Below are 18,487 nucleotides of genomic sequence, written 5' to 3' on the forward strand. Positions count from 1 at the left end.
CTCGATTTAATCGATTATCAATTTTAGAATTTTGAAATTAAATCGATAAAAATTTGACTTATTTTATATTATTTGAAAACCGATAAAAATTAACTCAATAACCTAAGTTGTTTAATTGAAAAACTGATTGAATCAAAGTTGATTCAATTTGATCATTTTTTTCAACTAAAATGGATTGGGTAGATTTTCTTATATCAAAACTCAATTAAAAAAATGAACCAAATGATTAAACCGATTATTCTCCAACAACGTTCAACAAAGGTAAACCTTTCACATCTTTTCACAACAGCCAAAACTCTGCTTTATTTTCTCACATGCCTGAAACCAAGAAAAAGAAAGGGAAAGTCACCGAAAAAAAGCATAATATTGGACCCAATAAAGTTCTAAACCTACTCAACAATATAAAGTAGCCGATTCTACAGTGGATATGTAAACGCTGTCGTTTTGAGTTGTGTAACCATGAAATAATGATGCTTTGTTTATTGGGTTAATTGCACTAGATGTCCTCAATTATCATTTGGATTCTAATTTGGTTAAAATATCAGTACTATATTAATCACACTGTTTTACGGGTTGAACAAATAGATAGCCTCATTTGATAGGTATAAATGTAGGGACAATGCCAGGGAGGCAGGTAAGGTTTTGGCCCCTTTAGTTAAAGGGGACAATTGTTTTTTAATCCCTCTAAAAATTAATTCTTTTTAGCTTTGGTCACATAGAAAAAAATTGTATTGTCAACCCCTCAAAAACTATTTCTTTAATTTATACCAATTTAACACTATTTTTAAAAAAAAATTTATCTCGACATTGATATACAATTTTTAACTTTGTCCTTGTACACATTTATTTAGAATTCAAGATAATATTAGTTAATATTTAATGTCTAAGATCATTAAAAAGATTCGATTAATACAATATTTTCACTATAAAAAGATTCAATTAAAATGTTTCTAAAATTTGACTAATTTAGAATCTCAGCATTATTTAAGGACTTATAGAGAAATCAACCCTTTCTTTCTTTCCTACTAACCTTGGAAAACGATAATGTGATCACGGCTGTCTTTCTCCACCATTTTTATATTATTTCATTTCGTTTCTTTTCTCTATTATTTTATTATAAACTCAGATTTTGTGATTCTTCATAAATCACAACGAACTATACTTCTCTTTCGAGTGGAAAATTTTCTTTTTCTGGGTGTTTTTCAGTAAACTCTGGGTTACTTCATTGTATTTCCTTTTTTCCCTGTTTGGTTTCCGAGAAAACCCAAGAAAACGAGCGAGAAGCTTTACTTAAAGAGAAAAAGAAACGACCATTGGTGGTTTTTTCAACCCAGTTGATTATATTTCCTGTTTGGGTTTTCTGTTTTCTTAAATAAACCTGGTTTGATGGTGATGGTTTTTGCAGGAGCATTGGTTGTTTTTTAAGCTCGTTTAAAACAAATTATTTTTTGGAAGGATTCTAAATTGTTTTTTTTTTTGGGTGTAACGTCTTTTTCTTATTCGTCGGTTACTCGACAGGTTCTTTGAATGACTCAGTAATGGCTGAGTCGAACAAAGTAAGGTTAGTTCGGTGTCCAAATTGTGAAAACCTTCTTCCAGAACTTGCTGATTATTCTGTTTACCAGTGTGGTGGCTGCGGTGCTGTTCTTCGAGGTACCTTGTTTTTTCTTCCCTGTAGTTGCTTGTTTGGTTGATGAGAAAGTTGCTGAGAATATAACTTGGATTTTTTTGAGTCAATTGATCAGTGATAATGCTGAAACTTGAACCATTGGTGGTTTATTTTGTATTTATCAGTAATAGCAAGGTACATTTTTGGGGATCTGTTGATTGATGATTAAGCCTACCATTTTCATTCGAAAAATTAAAAGGAATTTTGTTAATTAAGACTAATGAAACCATTTAAGGCTTTGGGTTAGGTTCCTTGTTTTATTTACTGAATCTTTTGGTATTGATCTGACTATGAAATATTTAGTGTTTTCCCAGATTTTAATGGTGGATTTTATATATATACACATATTTTGTATCAGCAAAAATTAAGAACCCTGAAGCGGATACCTCGTCGGAGAAATTGGAAGAAGATAAGCGCGGCAGAGTTTCTAGCAAATCCGAAATTCCGTTGAGGAAAAGATTAGTAGATTTGAGTGATGCCTCCCATGTGGATGTTAAATCGAGTCTTGGCTCTTTGAGGCGTGATCAAAATGATGCAGAGAAGAAGAGTAATGTTGATTGTGATGATACTGGCGATAAACAGCCGGTTGAGAATGGAAATAAGGATGAAATCACGAATTCTGTAGAACAAGAACAGGAGGATTCATGTTCTGATTTTGGATACACTGGGAGATTGCAAAGGCAAGCTGTGAAGCAAGGAGAGATGGAGGGGTTGCAGAGAATTCCGAGAGCAGTTGTTGAAGGTGTGAGGTTTTCTACTTCGAATCATCCGGATGAAGGCCCATCGTATGGTTATAGTGATTCCTTGCAGAGTCAAACGGACCAGGCTGGTTCTAGTAGGATTCACCTTGAACAAGATCGAGCCGAGCTTTTGAGGAAGCTAGATGAGCTTAAAGAGCGACTTAGTCGGTCTTGTGATGTGATTGATAAACCGAAAGAGAAGGATACATTGTTCCCGAGTGGGTCTTCCGAAGCAAAGAAGCCTTCAATGCCCTTATACGGACCTGATCAACATGGTATGGGGGCAGGGCCGTCTTATTTCAGTCATTTTCCAGAGCCATTTGCTTATCCTGTCAGGCATGATATGACTCGGCATGGGTTGTATCCTCCAATGCACAATCCAAATCATATTCCTGCATATGGAGATCCTTTTGGATCCCAAATCCTTGGACGAGCACCGCAACAATTACCCGGAGAATACCAACAAGCACCTCATCCGTACTTTTCGAGACAGTATATGGAAAGTAATCATGACCCATTTATGCCATATCCACAAAGTTCAGTGTTGCACCAGGCTTCTTGTTCTTGCTTTCATTGTTACGAGAAACATCGACGAGTTCCACCACCTATTCCGTCCCGTTCTTTTGGTGATAAAAGGTTCCCCGATGTGCCTTGTAATCCAATGTACCATTTTGAGAACCATGGGACTTTTAGTTCGCATTTCCACAATTCTAGGACTACAATGCCTCAAATGAGCGTGCTTCATTCACAAGCTCACGCTAGATGGCCTAGTGATCTTAAGCCGGAAATAGGTGGTTTTGTTCAGTGCCATCCGCAACGGGTGGTGGTAACCAGTGGTGGTCGCCGTTTTCGTCCTATTGCTGGTGGTGCTCCATTTATTTTGTGTTATAATTGTTTTGAATTACTACAAATGCCAAAGAAAAAACAGCTCGTGGCAAAAACCGAATATAAATTGCGTTGCGGTGCCTGTTCGAGTGTAATAAACTTTACCATCGTCAACAAGAAGCTTGTTCTTTGTGATCATGCTGAGATGAAAGGAACTTCTGTACGGGTTGATGATATCTCTGATGGAGTTATCAATGATAGTTCCTCGTATTTCCGTGGCCGTGTGAACCGAATTGCTGCCACTTTCTCGTCTGACGACTACGATGATTCTGGTTATGATTTTCAATCAATGGACCAAGAACCCGTTGTATCGTCAATGGGCCAGGCTTTGAATTCAATCGGACCTCAAGAAATGCAAAGTTTTCATTCTTCATCTCTGAGCATTTCCGAGGACGACAACAGTCCGGATGTTTTAATTGCTTCGAGAGAGGAAAGGAATTCTGTTCGGCAGCCAATCAAATCCACCATGTCTCCCCCACCCTCAGGTTCACCACTTCAAGACCACTTCGATTACTCTACTAGCAATCAAGCAGTCAACAGATTTGGGAAGGGAAATTGTAGTAATCGCTCTGGTCAAGAGAAATTCACGTCTAACAAGGCCGCCTCAAGACAAAATTCTTTAAAAGAGGCGTCATTACCTACCGAGATGGAGGTTTCATTTGACGACTATAACACAGGAATCTCTCAAGATTCAGGGGAAGCAGCCAGAGAGGGTGATCAACCAAAAGTTGCAAAAGGAGGTGAATCGTTTTTCGTAAATATTATCAAGAAGAGTTTTAAGGATTTCTCGAGATTTAATCAAACTGAGGAACGCGGGAAAAGTAACATTTTGGTTAATGGCCATCCTATAACTGACCGTGTGCTTAAAAAAGCTGAAAAGATGGCTGGACCCATTCAACCTGGACAGTATTGGTAAGCTTTTATCAGTTTTCTTTTTATCCGCCGTGCTACGAGTTTTACTAGTTTCAGTGTATGTCTATAATGATCGGCGTGCCTAAATCAGGTATGATTTTCGAGCTGGATTCTGGGGTGTTCTTGGTGGGCCTTGTCTTGGCATAATCCCTGTAAGATTGAATAATCCTTATCTAGATATCAATGGCTACACTTTTTCTTGTTGTTTGGTTTTGCCGTTACATGTTTTTTTTTAACTGTATTTCACTTGCAGCGATTTATCGAAGAATTTAATTATCCAATGCCAGAAAACTGTGCCGGTGGAACCACTGGTGTTTTCGTAAATGGGAGAGAGCTCCATCAGAAAGATTTGGATTTGCTTGCTAATAGAGGGCTTCCAACCGATAGAGATAGATCTTACATCATCGAGATCTCTGGCAGAGTCCTGGACGAAGACACTGGTGAAGAGCTAGATTGCCTTGGCAAACTTGCCCCGACGTAAGAGCTAATTCCAACCTTTGTTTTTTCTGCAACTTCTGGTTCATCTCCTTATACATGCTCGTGAATGTTTTATATTTTAATAGTCGTAATTCTTGTACCGTTATATAAGCCTCGAGGCTAATGAGATCTTAGTTTAGTGGCAAGAACATGGCTTTGTGATACCCTCGCGTGGATGAGCTATATCATGTCAAATACCCAGAATAGGGCTACGGCTTCCATTAGTATTTGATGGCTAATATCCTTAAGCATTGCTGATATGATTTTTTCTTGAACAGAGTTGAGAAAGCAAAGCACGGTTTCGGCATGAAAGTTCCAAAAGTAGCCGCGTAATGAAATACATAATGATCCCCACAGTTAATCCCGCGGATACAAGAAGTTTGGTTCGTTCTCCATTGAGTGTGGAAATAATCAACTGGCAAACTGGTTGGAAGGTTAGAAATCCGATCGATGTTTTTCTAGCTAACTTTGAGGTTGTCGATGTTGGATGGTTTCTTAATCCGATAAGCGAAAAATATAAATATTTCAATACATGTTCTAAATGATTGCTTTTCAAGTTATGTAATGCATATGCAAATATTGCAATATAAAATCTTTGTTTCATTGTATCTCATTGTTTTTCAATATAGAAATGTTTGAAATTGAACCGAGCTTGAATGAACGGACTTATCTTCATATGTTTATGTTTGTTTGTGTTCGGTTCATATTCATTAAGAATTTAAATAGTGTTTGTTTAAATTAAATGAATTTGTTCATGAATAAATTTGTGTATATGTTCTTGAATATGTTGGTGATTATATTCATGAATTGTATATCGAATACTTTGTCAATTAATACATTATATATGTGGAAGAAGTTATGGAGCATCGTCCAATTATTGACTAAAGGGGGCACAAAATGAATGGAAGCAAAAATATTTAAGTTGGCATGTGAAGCCACTACTGTTAAAGGAGATTGGCCCGGACAATCATTGGTTGGTTATCTGGGTTAAATTATTGATTTGGTCCCTTTACTACGTTCAAATTTAAGATTTAATTAGTATATTTTAATATGGCATAATTTGGTATCTATTTTTATAATGTCATCAGTTAATTCAAATAGTTAATATTAATATGGATTATTTTCTTAAAAATATTCCTTCCAATATACAAAATAAAATAAAAAAACATGTCCAGTATGATGGATGATGGATCTAATTATGTCCGAATTAAAGTATGAGAATTAGATTTCAAAATTTAAGTATAGTAGAAGGGCTAATACCAGAATTTAACCATCTGACATACCATACGACACAGCAACAAGACATGCGTTTTGGGTACTAAGTGGACCCTCCCTGACGGACTGTGTTGTTGCTAAAACACAGCGGCTGAGCCGAAAATCCCTTCGAGGGGCCCATTGCCATCTCTTATGGCAACTTCAGTTTTTAATCATGGTTATCTTTATTGGACCGGGTTGATTGGATTGGGAATCGATTAGAGTATTAGTTCGAAGAAAATCTTTAGATTAGCATAGATGTGGATTGGTGAATTGGTTTTTAATACTTTTTTATTTTTATATTTTTTAATAATTTATTTAATCAAATTGTTTGGACAGACAAATTGATGATCTGATTGATTTCACCTAAAACTTTGTTTTTAACTATTGAAGAAAGGAAATATGACAAACCCAAACTCGCAAAGCAGTTGAAAGCCTTAGGTCCCCTTTGGATGGATGATTTGTTTACCTGTAGTTAGTGTAAAAACAGCAGTGGCAATAAGATTAAATACTGTAGCGATACTGTAACGTGAGACAAAATTAAAAAATTAAATGCACCGTATTAGAGATACACGTCCATCCAAATGGGCCCTCGAGACAAAACCAATGCTTAAATCAAGGAATATCTTATTTTCATTTTCATGAACTACAAAATAGTACAACAAATACCACACAATTGTTAGTTAAAGGCAAAAGTTCCAACTTCTTTGAGTATCCAAATTCAAGTCTTATTATTTGTAATTGTAACGTGTAAGTCTCTTTCAAGATATGCGTATATCATGGATATTTTATTCGATTTTTCATCTATTATGCTTTTACTAATTTGATTCTACGTTATAAATGATTGATTTTATATTTTTACTTGTATTGTATTTATATATCTACTGAATTTATCTGGTACTGCCCACATTGGCATACGAACCAACACCAATAGGTTTAATATTGTTCGACCCATGTTATTATAGCTAATATATAAAGAAGTTTCAAAGTACCATGCAAGCACTTGTATCAAGAGTTATATTGCATTTTGCCTCCCTTTACATAAAAAATGGGTAAATTAATCTTAAATCAAATAGTAAACTAGTCGTTCTATTAAAAATTCATTCATTTCTATTGTTAAAAATTAATTATTGTATGTCAGCATGAAGTACATATGACATACCATATATCATTATTTGATTCTTCCGTTAACCACACCACTTTTTGACAACATAAATAAATAAAAATTTTAATAAAAAACTTATTTACTATTTGATCTAATATATAAAAATTTTAAATAAAAGTAAAATATAATTTTAGTGATGATATTGCATGGGGGAGTGGGACAATAACATGAAAGATGTGCTAACATCCATGGCATGTTCCTCCTCGTGGGCCGAGTACTTTTTCTAAAATTTTATTTTACTCAATTAAATAAATACATAGATTTTAGATTTTAAAGTTATAAATATTCTATAAAATATAATAAAATATTAAAAAATATATTATTTTTAAAATTATTTATAAAATAGAAAAATACACTATTAATATATTAAATACTCACATTTATTTAGTTTATTTTAAGCAATCACAGTTTCTTGTTTGTCGAGCTTTACACTAAAATATATATAATTTTTATTCCTAATGGCTTTTTTGGTTGGCATAGTCATATCGCCTTTGATTTTGACCCTAAATTTAATTTTTTTACTATAAATAAATATTTAATCCCTGAATTTGGTAATTTTTTTAACTTAATCTTTTAATTTTTTCATTCACATTAGTCTTGGAATTTTACAATTTTTTTCAATTTAGTCCCTAAACTTATATTCCAATAAGGTGTGATGCCATGGTATTCTAAGATTCTACCACGGTATCACATAAAAATTTAAAAATTCTAGAAAATCTAAAAAGTACAAAAAAAGGTAATGCCATTGTACCTTATTGGAATCCAAATTCAAAGACCAAATTGAAAAAAACAGTCAAGTTTTGAAACTAACGTGAATAAAAAAAGACAGAGACCAATATGAAAAATTGTCAAGTTTAGAAGTTAAATGTTGCTTTATCCTTAAAAAAACTAAATCTTTAATCTCTCAATTTTAATATATCATAATTTAGTCATAGTATTTTATAAAAATCAAGAAATTAGTATATTTGGGTAACAATGTTAAACTTTATCGTTAAACCGTTTATTTTAAAATAAACAATTCAACTATTTATATACAATGAATTAAAAATCGACAATTTAATTATTTTTACATGCAACACTTTAAGATATGTCCTGAAAAAAGCATATTTTTTTCCTTTTCCTAAGAATCGTCATGATCTAAGACCCCCCTTGACTGACTTAACTAACATGCATTCTAGCAGCTTCTGAAATGAAAACCCGATCCATGGAACCATCTTTTCTTTGAAAAGAAAGAGCTTGTTGAACCCGTCCTCAGACAGACCACTGGCACCCAATCTCTTTACCCCATTCTTTGCCTCAGCCTGGGAAGCGTGAAAAAAGATCATTCATCCCTAAATCTCGCACTCAATCGAAAGCAGGTTTCCATACAGGGGTTCCCTACGAGGGTTCTGAGAGCTTGGGTGGGGCACTAGTTAGTTAGTTAGGTTAGTTAGCCATTCGTCATAATTTGGCAAAGACCTATTATCCATGGGAAAGCACCCCCCTATGCTTATGCATAGGAAATTTATAGTTATACGTAGTATCCCCCTTCCCTTGGGTTGGGTAATCCCGGGTAATCCCAGGTAGCTCCATAGGTTATCCCACATTATTAAAAAAAGTCAACTATTCAAGCTTATATGTTAATCAATAATTAGATTAATTTATCAATATTTGTAAAAATACAGAAATTAAATTCTGATAAATAAATAATAATATCTTAATTTTTGTAAAGATATGATATTAATAATATATAACTGATGTCTTAAATCAATTGAATAGCAAAAGAGATATTTTTTATTTGAAAAGTAAATTCATTAATTTATTCAATGAATGGAACCATACAATTTAAGGAAAAAAATAACAAACAGTACTCGTCATAGATGGTGAAGGATAAGCTCTATCAACAAAACAAAAGTTTTAGCCAAGGCATCAATAGAACATCATGACACGTTAATAATTTGGCTTTGTCACAACTCAAGCACGACATATCTAAGGTGATTGCTAGCACTTAATATGATAAGGAAATTAGCCCCGTATGGTCCAAAACAGCGAGCATAAATCGACAAAAGAGTCGAGCACTCACCAAACTAGAGAGGATGTCAACAAAATCATCCCTAAAATCACTTATAAAACTAAAGTTACATGCATAAATAAGACTAAAAATATGCTAAAAGAACAAAAGCAAAAGAAATACTTATAAGAGAGGTTTAGCTTTACCTTATTAGCTAATGGAATGGATTCATTTCAAACAATAATTGAAAAAAAAGTTCAATCATGTTTCGGGATTTATGGTTATCCCTTTTAATAATATTGTATTCAATATTCGAATTTACATTTTCTTGGCTTAATGCTTAATTTTGTACTTAATTTTAATTTTTTTCTAATGTGGTACATGTATTTGATAAATGTTATACATTTTTATACCTAAAGATAATAATGTTAATTTTTTTACTATTTAACACGAGTTTTAGAATTGATTCTATAATTAACGAATAATATTAACAATTAACTTTTATCAAATCAACCTTAAAACCTGAATTAAATCTCACCCATTGAATTTTATTTGACAAAGTAAATGCAAAATAAAATAAATTCATAATTAATACTAAATTTATTATATTAACAGATTCATTAACAACTAACTTTTATCAAACCAATTCTAAAACTCTCATTAAGCACAACACATTTATCTTTAAGTACTAAAATATATAACTTTTATTAGATAGAGAAACTCGAATATAGCCATTTTGGTAAAAGCATCAAAATTTGGATTGCCTTAAATATTCCAATAAAAGAAAAAGAAAAGAGAATAAAGAGGGCGATAAACTGATATGGTCAAATTTATATAATTAATGAAATTGGTAAAGTGGTCCATTCATGACATTACATGCTCTAAAACGACAGAAGCTAAAGTTTTCCAACCAAAAAAAAGAAAGACAGAAGCTAAAGTGATATAGCCAGCTGTACTTTTGCATCTGGTTCCAGTTGCTATTTATATATATATAAGGTGTATGCTTTGGGAGATTGTAGATGTAGGGCAACCCATGTGAATTAGATCTAATATTGTGACTCTAATAATGTATAATTATATTTGGGAAAATGTTTAATTTTGAGTTTCATCCTTCTATTTGATGAAAATTGTGAAGTTAATTCTTTTATTTTAAATTTTAAGAATTTAGTCGGCAAAAGTGCCATGAAGGTCTTTGTATTAGGAGTCAGATAGCATTTTATCCCCTTTACTCAAAAAAATGGGCAAAATAGTTCATGTACATTAAATTAAAGAGCAAACTGATCATTTTGTTAATTTTTTTATCTATTTTTACTATTAAAAATTGGTCCTCAAGGCATGTTACATGTCATTGTCTTGTTTTTTTGTCAACCACACCAATTTTTAACAGTACAAATGGATGAAACTTCGAACAAAAATAACTAATTTGCTCTTTAATCTAATGTATAGAGACTAGTTTGCCCATTTTTTAAGTAAAGGGAGCAAAATGGAATCCAACTTTTAATGCAAGGGTCTCCATGATACTTTTATCAAATTTAGTTTAGCTAGCGATTTAATAGTATTTACTTGATTGGACTTATTGCTCAGTGTTCTTAAATTACAAAAATTAAATTATAACAAACTAGAGGGATTAACTTCTTAAATTTTATAAAGTAGAAGGATAAAATTCACAATTAGACCTTTGGTTACTTACATTTTACTTGCAATTCTTGGTTCTTTGTCCATTGTTTAATAGTCTCGTTAGTTCATGTCTTTAAATTAATTTTAATTTATAACTTTTTGGGAAAATTTTATATTAAAAACCTAAATTAAATCATTAATTTCTTAAAATGAAAAAAAATGCAAAATTTCCATTTTAATCAAAGGGCCAAGTTGTATGTCCCCTTTAGACATGCCCTTGAGCCCTCTAATCTTTTATTTTTTGATTTGTAATTTTTTTAACACCTTAAATCTGAGTTATTTTTGCAACATAAATATATATTTTTACAATTTAATTCACGTGTTGTAAATATATTTCATATCTTATCTTAATTAGCATTTAGCGCTCCAACTTTCTGTTAGATTGATGAAAAGATTAGATTAACATAATACTGATATTTTATGGATTCAATTAAAATGTTTTGAAGTTTAAGAACCAATTCAAAATTAAAACAATAATTTAAGGACATTTCTGGAATTAACCCGAAAATAATCCATTAAGTTAAACATGGGCCAATTTGTTTTATAAAGGGATTTGGTGTATCAAGCAAATTTCTGGATGTTTGAATAAAGACAATGAAATGAAACCTTTCGTTATCATTATTAGGTTAAATTGGGCTATCAGTCATTGTTCTATGTATAATTTGTAGATCTAGTCCCCATACTTTAATTTGGTAATTTTTAATTCCTATACCTTTCTAAAATTTCAATCCTAATCAAACGATAGCGGTTAAAATCCATTAAGTTTTTGCCAGCTTCCAAAATATGATGTTACAAATATATTACCATATATGCAATACCATATCAGCTTGTTATTTTTATATGTTATTAAAGAAACCCAATTACAATATCGGAATTTCGAAATTCAAAAAGTATAGGTATTCAAAATTATCCAATTAGAGAACATGCACTAAATCTACGACATTAGGCATAATATAAGACTAATAGTAGAATTTAACCGAACAAATTCAGCTCCTACCCTTTAAATCAATATTGAAACTTCAAAATTCAGAAAATATAAAGACTAAAATGAACCAATTCTAAAAATACGACTAAATTTGACCAAATTAAAATACAAATACTAAATATAACTTAAGCATAATATAATGACTGATTGCATAATTTAACCTAATTATTATTTGTTTTATATTTAAGGTAAAATCACTATTTGGGGCCTAAACTTGGTAACTATTCCTATATTGGGGTTTGAACTTGGCAATTGTTCTCATGTTGGAGCTTAAACTAGCAAGTGTTCCCATATTGGGGCTTAAGCTAAGCAATTGTTCCTACATTAGGCTTGAACTTTAGGGTTTTCAAGAAAATATCAAGGACTGACTTGGTTAAAAAAAAGTTCAAGCCCCAACATGAGAATAATTGCCAAGTTTAAGGCCTAACTTGAACAAAAAAGTTTAGGCCGCAATGTGAGAACAATTGTTAAGTTTAGGGCCTAACTTTAATTAGAAAAAAGTTCAAACCCTAATATGAGAATAGTTGCGAGCTCTAAAAAGTGATTTAACATTATATTTATCAACCAACCATTCTTTAAAGAGTCAAATCACTATTTGAGGCTTGAACTTGGTAATTATTCCTAAATTGGGGCTTGAGCTTTTCTTTTGTCCAAATTAGTCCTTGATATTTGCTTGAAAACCCAAAAGTAAGAGTCCCAATGTGGAAACAATTGTCAAGTTTAGATTCTAATATGGAAACTATTGCCAAGTTCAGGGAGTAATTTGAACAAAAAAAAAGAAAATAATTACCTAGTTTAGGCCTTAATGTGGAAATAATTGTCAAGTTCAAAACCTAAATTGAACCCAAAAAATTTCAAGCCCCAATATGAAAAAAATTACTAAATTCAGACCCAGACAATAATTTAACCCTTCTCTAAACACCACAAATTAAAAAAAACACACACACACACACAACAATAATCCACCAGCAATCTCAGTTCCCAAGTCTAACACACACACAGACACACACACACAAAAAGAGACACGTCCTTGAAATAAAAACACCTTTGAGAGTAGTTGGAAAAAAAAAAACAGTCGGAGAGTTTCCTTATAAAAACATTAAAAGGTAGTAGTGTTTTATTTTTCTGGGTGAATGTGACACCGCCACCATTAACAATGGTGAAGAAGGAAACATCGAGAGTATTAGATTTGAACCCACCATCGTTACCCAAACGCCATCACATCATCCTCAAATTCTTAATCTCTTTTCTATTACTCGGTCTAGCTTTTCGTCTCTTCGTCTCCGATTCTCTCAGCTTTTTCACTTCATCCGTCGTCGAAGCACCGCCGCCGTTGGTGGAGGAGACGAATGTCGTAATTGAGCCTCCTCTTCCAGCCACTTCAGCAGGTGATTTGTTGTCGGTAAATGAGAGCAAAACGATTCCAAACGAGGAGATATCAATGTCTTTTAATGCATCAAATGGTGAGTTGTTTAAGCTTCAAGCATGAAATTTTTTTTTCAAAGTATAAAGTTTAATTCTCTGGGTTTAAATTAGTTTATTTTGTGGTTTATTCATTCAAGTAAAAGAAAAAGCAAGATGTAGATCTCATACCACTTTGTGCTTCAATGAATATAGCTAAAAACTGTGTCACACAAATTTATGGTATGATAGCAATTTTAGTCCTTAATATTCATCATTTTTCTCAGTTTAGTCATAATTTTTTTATCGTTTCAACTTTCAAATTTTAGTAAAACTATTATTTTAGATAAAAAAAATTGTTACAATTTTAATCCCATTTGCATAATCCATGTGCCCTTTATTGATAAAATGAATATCTTTTAAAAAATAATCTTTTTTAATATTTTTTTTATGAAATACATAGGAATTATTGTGCATGCTATCAAGTAGCAATTTAATTAACTTTTGAATGATGAATGCTAAAAGGATAAAAAAAATTAAAATCAAAGTGACAAAAAAAATATACATTAAGATCGAATTTATCTACCTAATTTATATGGTCTAATTTTGAATTGCATCCCTAGGTCAACAAAAAATTAAAAGTTAATCTTTTCAATTTACATACAATAATTTATATGTAAAAAAATAACAAAAATAAGCATTTTAACAATTTATATACACTAAATTTAAAGAAAAACAACCCATTTATTATACAAGGACCAAATTCTAATAAATTAAAATAAAGGGATCAAATCCACTATTAAACCAATTTTAATACGTCATTTTTTCATCCTCTGCCTAGCTATGATTACTTGCATTTTTTGCCATTTGCTTTTGTCTTCAGCAACCTCTAAATTATTCGTTGTAAATTGAAAAATAAAGCTGCAGGTGAATGTGATCTATTCGTGGGGGATTGGATACCCGACCCGTCGGCTCCGGTGTACACGAATTCGAGTTGCCGTGATATCGAAGCTCATCAAAATTGTATGATGAACGGAAGACCCGATTCCGGCTATCTTTATTGGCGGTGGAATCCACGGAGCTGTGAATTACCCAGGTTTGACCCGGAAAAGTTCTTGGATCTCATGAAGAACAAATGGTGGGCGTTCATCGGCGATTCCATATCTCGTAACCATGTCCAATCGTTTCTTTGCATTCTCTCTCAGGTAATTTCTTTTTTTGAATTTTATGTGATGATTAACGAGGGTTTTTTTTTGGTAAATTACGATGGAGATCCTTGTACTAAAAATTGGTATGAGTGATAAATAATTAGATAGTTACATGTGGCATACTACATGTATCTTATACTATAGAGATAAATTTTTAACAAAAAGATTTGTTTGCTCTTTTATCTAACGTACATGGACTAATTTGTCCAATAAGTGGTTGGGTGCAATGGTAAGGCACATAGTACTTCTATTGGGAGAATGCATATTCGAACTTTGGAGATGACATTGTTGAGAGAGGTTGCCACAAACCCTAAACATGGATCGTAAAATAGATATGAAAAATATATATAAAAAAATGACTATTAGTACAAGAGTTTCCATGGTACGTTTACCCAAGACAACATTTAGTCCTTGAACTTTGCAATTTTTTCCAACTTAGTTGTTGAATTTTTTTGGTGTCTATATTAGTCTTTCAACTTGGTAACTTTTCTCAGTTTTGGTCCATGCAATGACATGACATTCTAATATTATTCCATATCATTACTTAAAAGATTATAATTTTTTATATAATAATTTAGGTGATGTAGAGGTAATGATGTGGTACAATCTTATTTGAAAAATTTTGTCAAGTTCAAGAATAAATGTGGACAAATAAAAAAAAATTAAGGACTAAATTGAAAAAATTGACAATTTCGGGATGAAAACTTGTCTTATCCCTTTTCTTATTGTGATTAAAAAAAAAGATTACGGTCTAATATATTGATTTTTGGTCCCTTAACTATGCTTAATTTAGGATTTAGTTTTTATATTTTAAATTGATATAATTTGATCTTTTGAATTTATAATATCTTTAGCTAGTCTAAATAAATAGCATGATTAATTATTAAAATTATTTTTTATTAAAAACACCTTTTTGGATTGTTTGCACCCATAGAAAAGAATATTCAATTTTTAGATCCGGGTCAAATTACTGATTTATTGGTTCAATTAAAAATCATTAAAAATTTAAAAATATTACAAATATAGACAAATCCGATCCAATCGGTTTTTTTTTCTATCGATTCAACTTATTAATATTAGCCTTAGGTCATGGTTCAATTAATTTCATCACTGTTGAAGAGTAAGCGGTTCGATCCCTAAACCTCTTAACATATAGAATCACATGGGCAACCATAATACCATTTAGACTATAAAGATTAAAGCTTAAATTTATGTATAATAAAGGGACTGAAATCGAAATTTAGCCCATAAACGTCCATATTAGCAACAATATTTTTTTGCCATAATTTAGATTTGAACTGCTTGCCTTTAGCTGTGGGTCTCCCTCTGATTCCATTTGAGCTTCAATGGGGAAAAGTCTTAAATTATAAAGTGGATGACAGCTTAGGCTTTGATGGTTAAAGCTTTTAAGCTGGTTCACCTACATTGAATTGAAATGAAAGGTTTTAATTATTTCTTTAAATTATTATTATTATTTTAATTATAGGTTCAGATCATATTTGTTTTTTTTAGAGCATATCTAGAACTACGAAGAGTCCATTTCCAATTTATAAATAAGAGAATAATGCGCTTCAACGCACTCGAACCTACATTGACAATTATTTCTTTAAATTTTTAAATGTTTTTTGGTGGCATTTATTTCTTTTTTATTGTTTCAAGATGTCTGACCAATAAATTTAATAAAAAGTATTAACAATTTGAGTTGAATTTTTAAAATCTAAAAAGTAAAGTAATTAAAATCCTATAAATGAAAGTGAAGAGACTAAATTCCAAACGTATAAAGAGTAAGTGACTTGGAGCATATTTTAACTTAACTGATTTAACCTTAATTATTGGTTGACATCTAAAGTCTTTTTAAAACGATGATGCGAACCTACATTAGTATTTGATTGAAAAAATAAATTTATTATTGGTTTAACATAGTTGATTTTATCTTTACATGCCTATAATTGTATGATTCAATTACTCGTTATAATTAGTTTATTTGAATTAATTATTCAATTCAGTGCTTGTAATGATTAATTTTGATCGTAACTGTTGAATTCTAATTCAATAGACCTACCATAATATTCTTTGTGTAAATCATTGTCTAGTGTTTTGTTGGATAGTACCATAATATTCTCAAATGGTATGTATAATTGATCAACTTATATGTCCCACAGGTAGAGCAAGCTGTTGAGGTTTATCATGATGAACAATACAAATCCAAAAGATGGCATTTTCCCTCTCACAATTTCACCCTCTCAGTGATTTGGTCCCCATTTCTTTTGAAAGCCGACATTTTCGAAGACATAAACGGGGTTTCATCGGCGGAAACTCAGCTCCATCTCGACAAGCTCGACAAAACATGGACTGACCAATATGAGAACTTTGATTATGCTGTCATTGCGGGCGGGAAATGGTTTCTCAAGACCGCAATATACCACGAGAATGGCACGGTGACGGGTTGCCATTCTTGCTTGGGAAAGAATTTGACGGAAATGAGCTTCGAGTACGCATACCGTAGGGCGTTGAAATCAATACTGGACTTCATGATGGGGTCTGGTCGGAAAGCATTTGTTTTCCTTCGGACCACGACGCCGGACCATTTCGAGAACGGGGAATGGTTTAGCGGAGGGACGTGTAATAGGACTGGACCGTTTAAAGAAGGTGAAGTGGATATTAAAGATGTGGATGCCGAGATGAGGGGTATTGAGATGGAGGAATTCGAGAAAGCTTCGATTGTAGGGGCTGAAAACGGGGTGACATTGAAATTGCTTGATACCACTAGGATGTCAATGTTGCGGCCTGACGGTCACCCGGGACCTTATCGGCAGTTTCAACCCTTTGCAAAGGATAAAAATGTCAAAGTGCAAAATGATTGCTTGCATTGGTGCTTACCAGGGCCTATAGATTCATGGAATGATATACTAATGGAGATGGTAATTAGAGGGGCACATTAATAATTTAGCCATTTTTTGGGGGACTTGAGTTGCAAAAATGCTTTTATTTTTTAAAAAATTTTAAATTTTTGTTCAGAAGGAAAGGGATCATGGTATCCAAGTTGCTTGTAATTACTTATTTTTTAACACCACCATCAGGTCCTATTAGCTTCTCCAAAAGAAATTAAAACCCAATTTGATGAAACTTACCATTGGGTCCTCTATCAAATTGATTATTAAAAATCAAATAAATTCAATTTTTAATAAGTTAGTATTTATTGTTTGAAAAATACCATTTACTGTTTGATATAAATAATATCTTTAAAGCTTTTATCGTTTTGCAAATGAAATATTTTATTTGGAGTTAAATTGTAAATAAAAAATAATTTTAATGTCATTTTTAAAATATTAAATGTTAATTACGTTAAAATATATCCTTATTTGATTCTTTGTAATAATGTAAGTACTAGAAAAACTAATTTAATTGATTCCTGTAGTAGAGAGATTTGTCGGGTGCTTTCACCGTTTTAATGAATTTAACTTATTGATTGATTTCTAAGCTATGAGGCATTAAAAATTTATCGCTCGATAAAATCTTACACCAATATCTTAATTTAAAGATCACCATTTGATTAAGACTAAAAATTTAAAATTAAAAAAAAGTAAAATTAAAAATTACAAAATTACAAAAAACCTTAAACTATAATTTATATATAATATAAAGTTTAGTAACATAATTTAACCATATATATATATAACTCTAAGCTCATATACAAATATTATTATGTATATTATTATGCATATTGCTATAACTTATTTATTATTTATTGCATCAAATATATTTAAAATACTTAAATATTTTGTATCATTTTTTAGGTGTTTTGAAACCGATAAAAATAGAAATAAAATTTAGAATTTTTTAATTAGCTTTTAAACAATAAAAGTATAGGGAAGCCTCTGTACTTAGGGATGAATTGCATTTCGACCCTTTACCGAAAAAATGAACAAGTTAGACCTTATACATTCCAAAACGTGCAAATTGTCCCCCCGGTTAAATTTATTTGTTAAATAATGACATGGAACATGCTGAAAATTATTTTTTATAGGTAAACTATAAAAATGGTTACCTAACTACGTTTTTAGTCACTAAACTTTTCAAAATTAAATACTTTAGCCACTGAGAGCTGATGCGAGCTTTTTTTT

The 18,487-nt window shown here is 31.7% G+C and overlaps 2 protein-coding genes across 2 annotated transcripts; both read left to right on the forward strand.

Moving 5' to 3' along the window:
• The first annotated feature begins 1,027 nt into the window (after window positions 1–1,027).
• On the forward strand, window positions 1,028–5,333 carry LOC107945853 (protein ENHANCED DISEASE RESISTANCE 4). Its single transcript, XM_016879995.2, has 5 exons — window positions 1,028–1,653; window positions 2,028–4,206; window positions 4,298–4,358; window positions 4,460–4,683; window positions 4,962–5,333. Exons 1-5 carry the CDS (start codon window positions 1,539–1,541, stop codon window positions 5,014–5,016), a joined length of 2,634 nt encoding a protein of 877 aa, XP_016735484.1. The 5' UTR covers window positions 1,028–1,538; the 3' UTR covers window positions 5,017–5,333.
• A 7,362-nt stretch (window positions 5,334–12,695) lies between these two features.
• On the forward strand, window positions 12,696–17,489 carry LOC107945854 (protein trichome birefringence-like 25). Its single transcript, XM_016879996.2, has 3 exons — window positions 12,696–13,217; window positions 14,077–14,360; window positions 16,526–17,489. Exons 1-3 carry the CDS (start codon window positions 12,911–12,913, stop codon window positions 17,303–17,305), a joined length of 1,371 nt encoding a protein of 456 aa, XP_016735485.1. The 5' UTR covers window positions 12,696–12,910; the 3' UTR covers window positions 17,306–17,489.
• The last annotated feature ends 998 nt before the right edge of the window (window positions 17,490–18,487 follow it).

Source organism: Gossypium hirsutum, chromosome D12 (genome assembly GCF_007990345.1).
Source record: "Gossypium hirsutum isolate 1008001.06 chromosome D12, Gossypium_hirsutum_v2.1, whole genome shotgun sequence".
NCBI classification, from domain to species: Eukaryota; Viridiplantae; Streptophyta; class Magnoliopsida; order Malvales; family Malvaceae; genus Gossypium; species Gossypium hirsutum.

Bases quoted from the DNA above. Each gene is read 5' to 3' on its own strand.
- LOC107945853 (XM_016879995.2), top strand. From the start codon at position 1,539: ATGGCTGAGTCGAACAAAGTAAGGTTAGTTCGGTGTCCAAATTGTGAA. The intron at 1,654-2,027 runs GTACCTTGTTTT...ATTTTGTATCAG, and splicing joins CTGCGGTGCTGTTCTTCGAG to CAAAAATTAAGAACCCTGAA. The intron at 4,207-4,297 runs GTAAGCTTTTAT...TGCCTAAATCAG, and splicing joins ATTCAACCTGGACAGTATTG to GTATGATTTTCGAGCTGGAT.
- LOC107945854 (XM_016879996.2), top strand. From the start codon at position 12,911: ATGGTGAAGAAGGAAACATCGAGAGTATTAGATTTGAACCCACCATCG. The intron at 13,218-14,076 runs GTGAGTTGTTTA...TGAAAAATAAAG, and splicing joins GTCTTTTAATGCATCAAATG to CTGCAGGTGAATGTGATCTA. The intron at 14,361-16,525 runs GTAATTTCTTTT...TATGTCCCACAG, and splicing joins TTCTTTGCATTCTCTCTCAG to GTAGAGCAAGCTGTTGAGGT.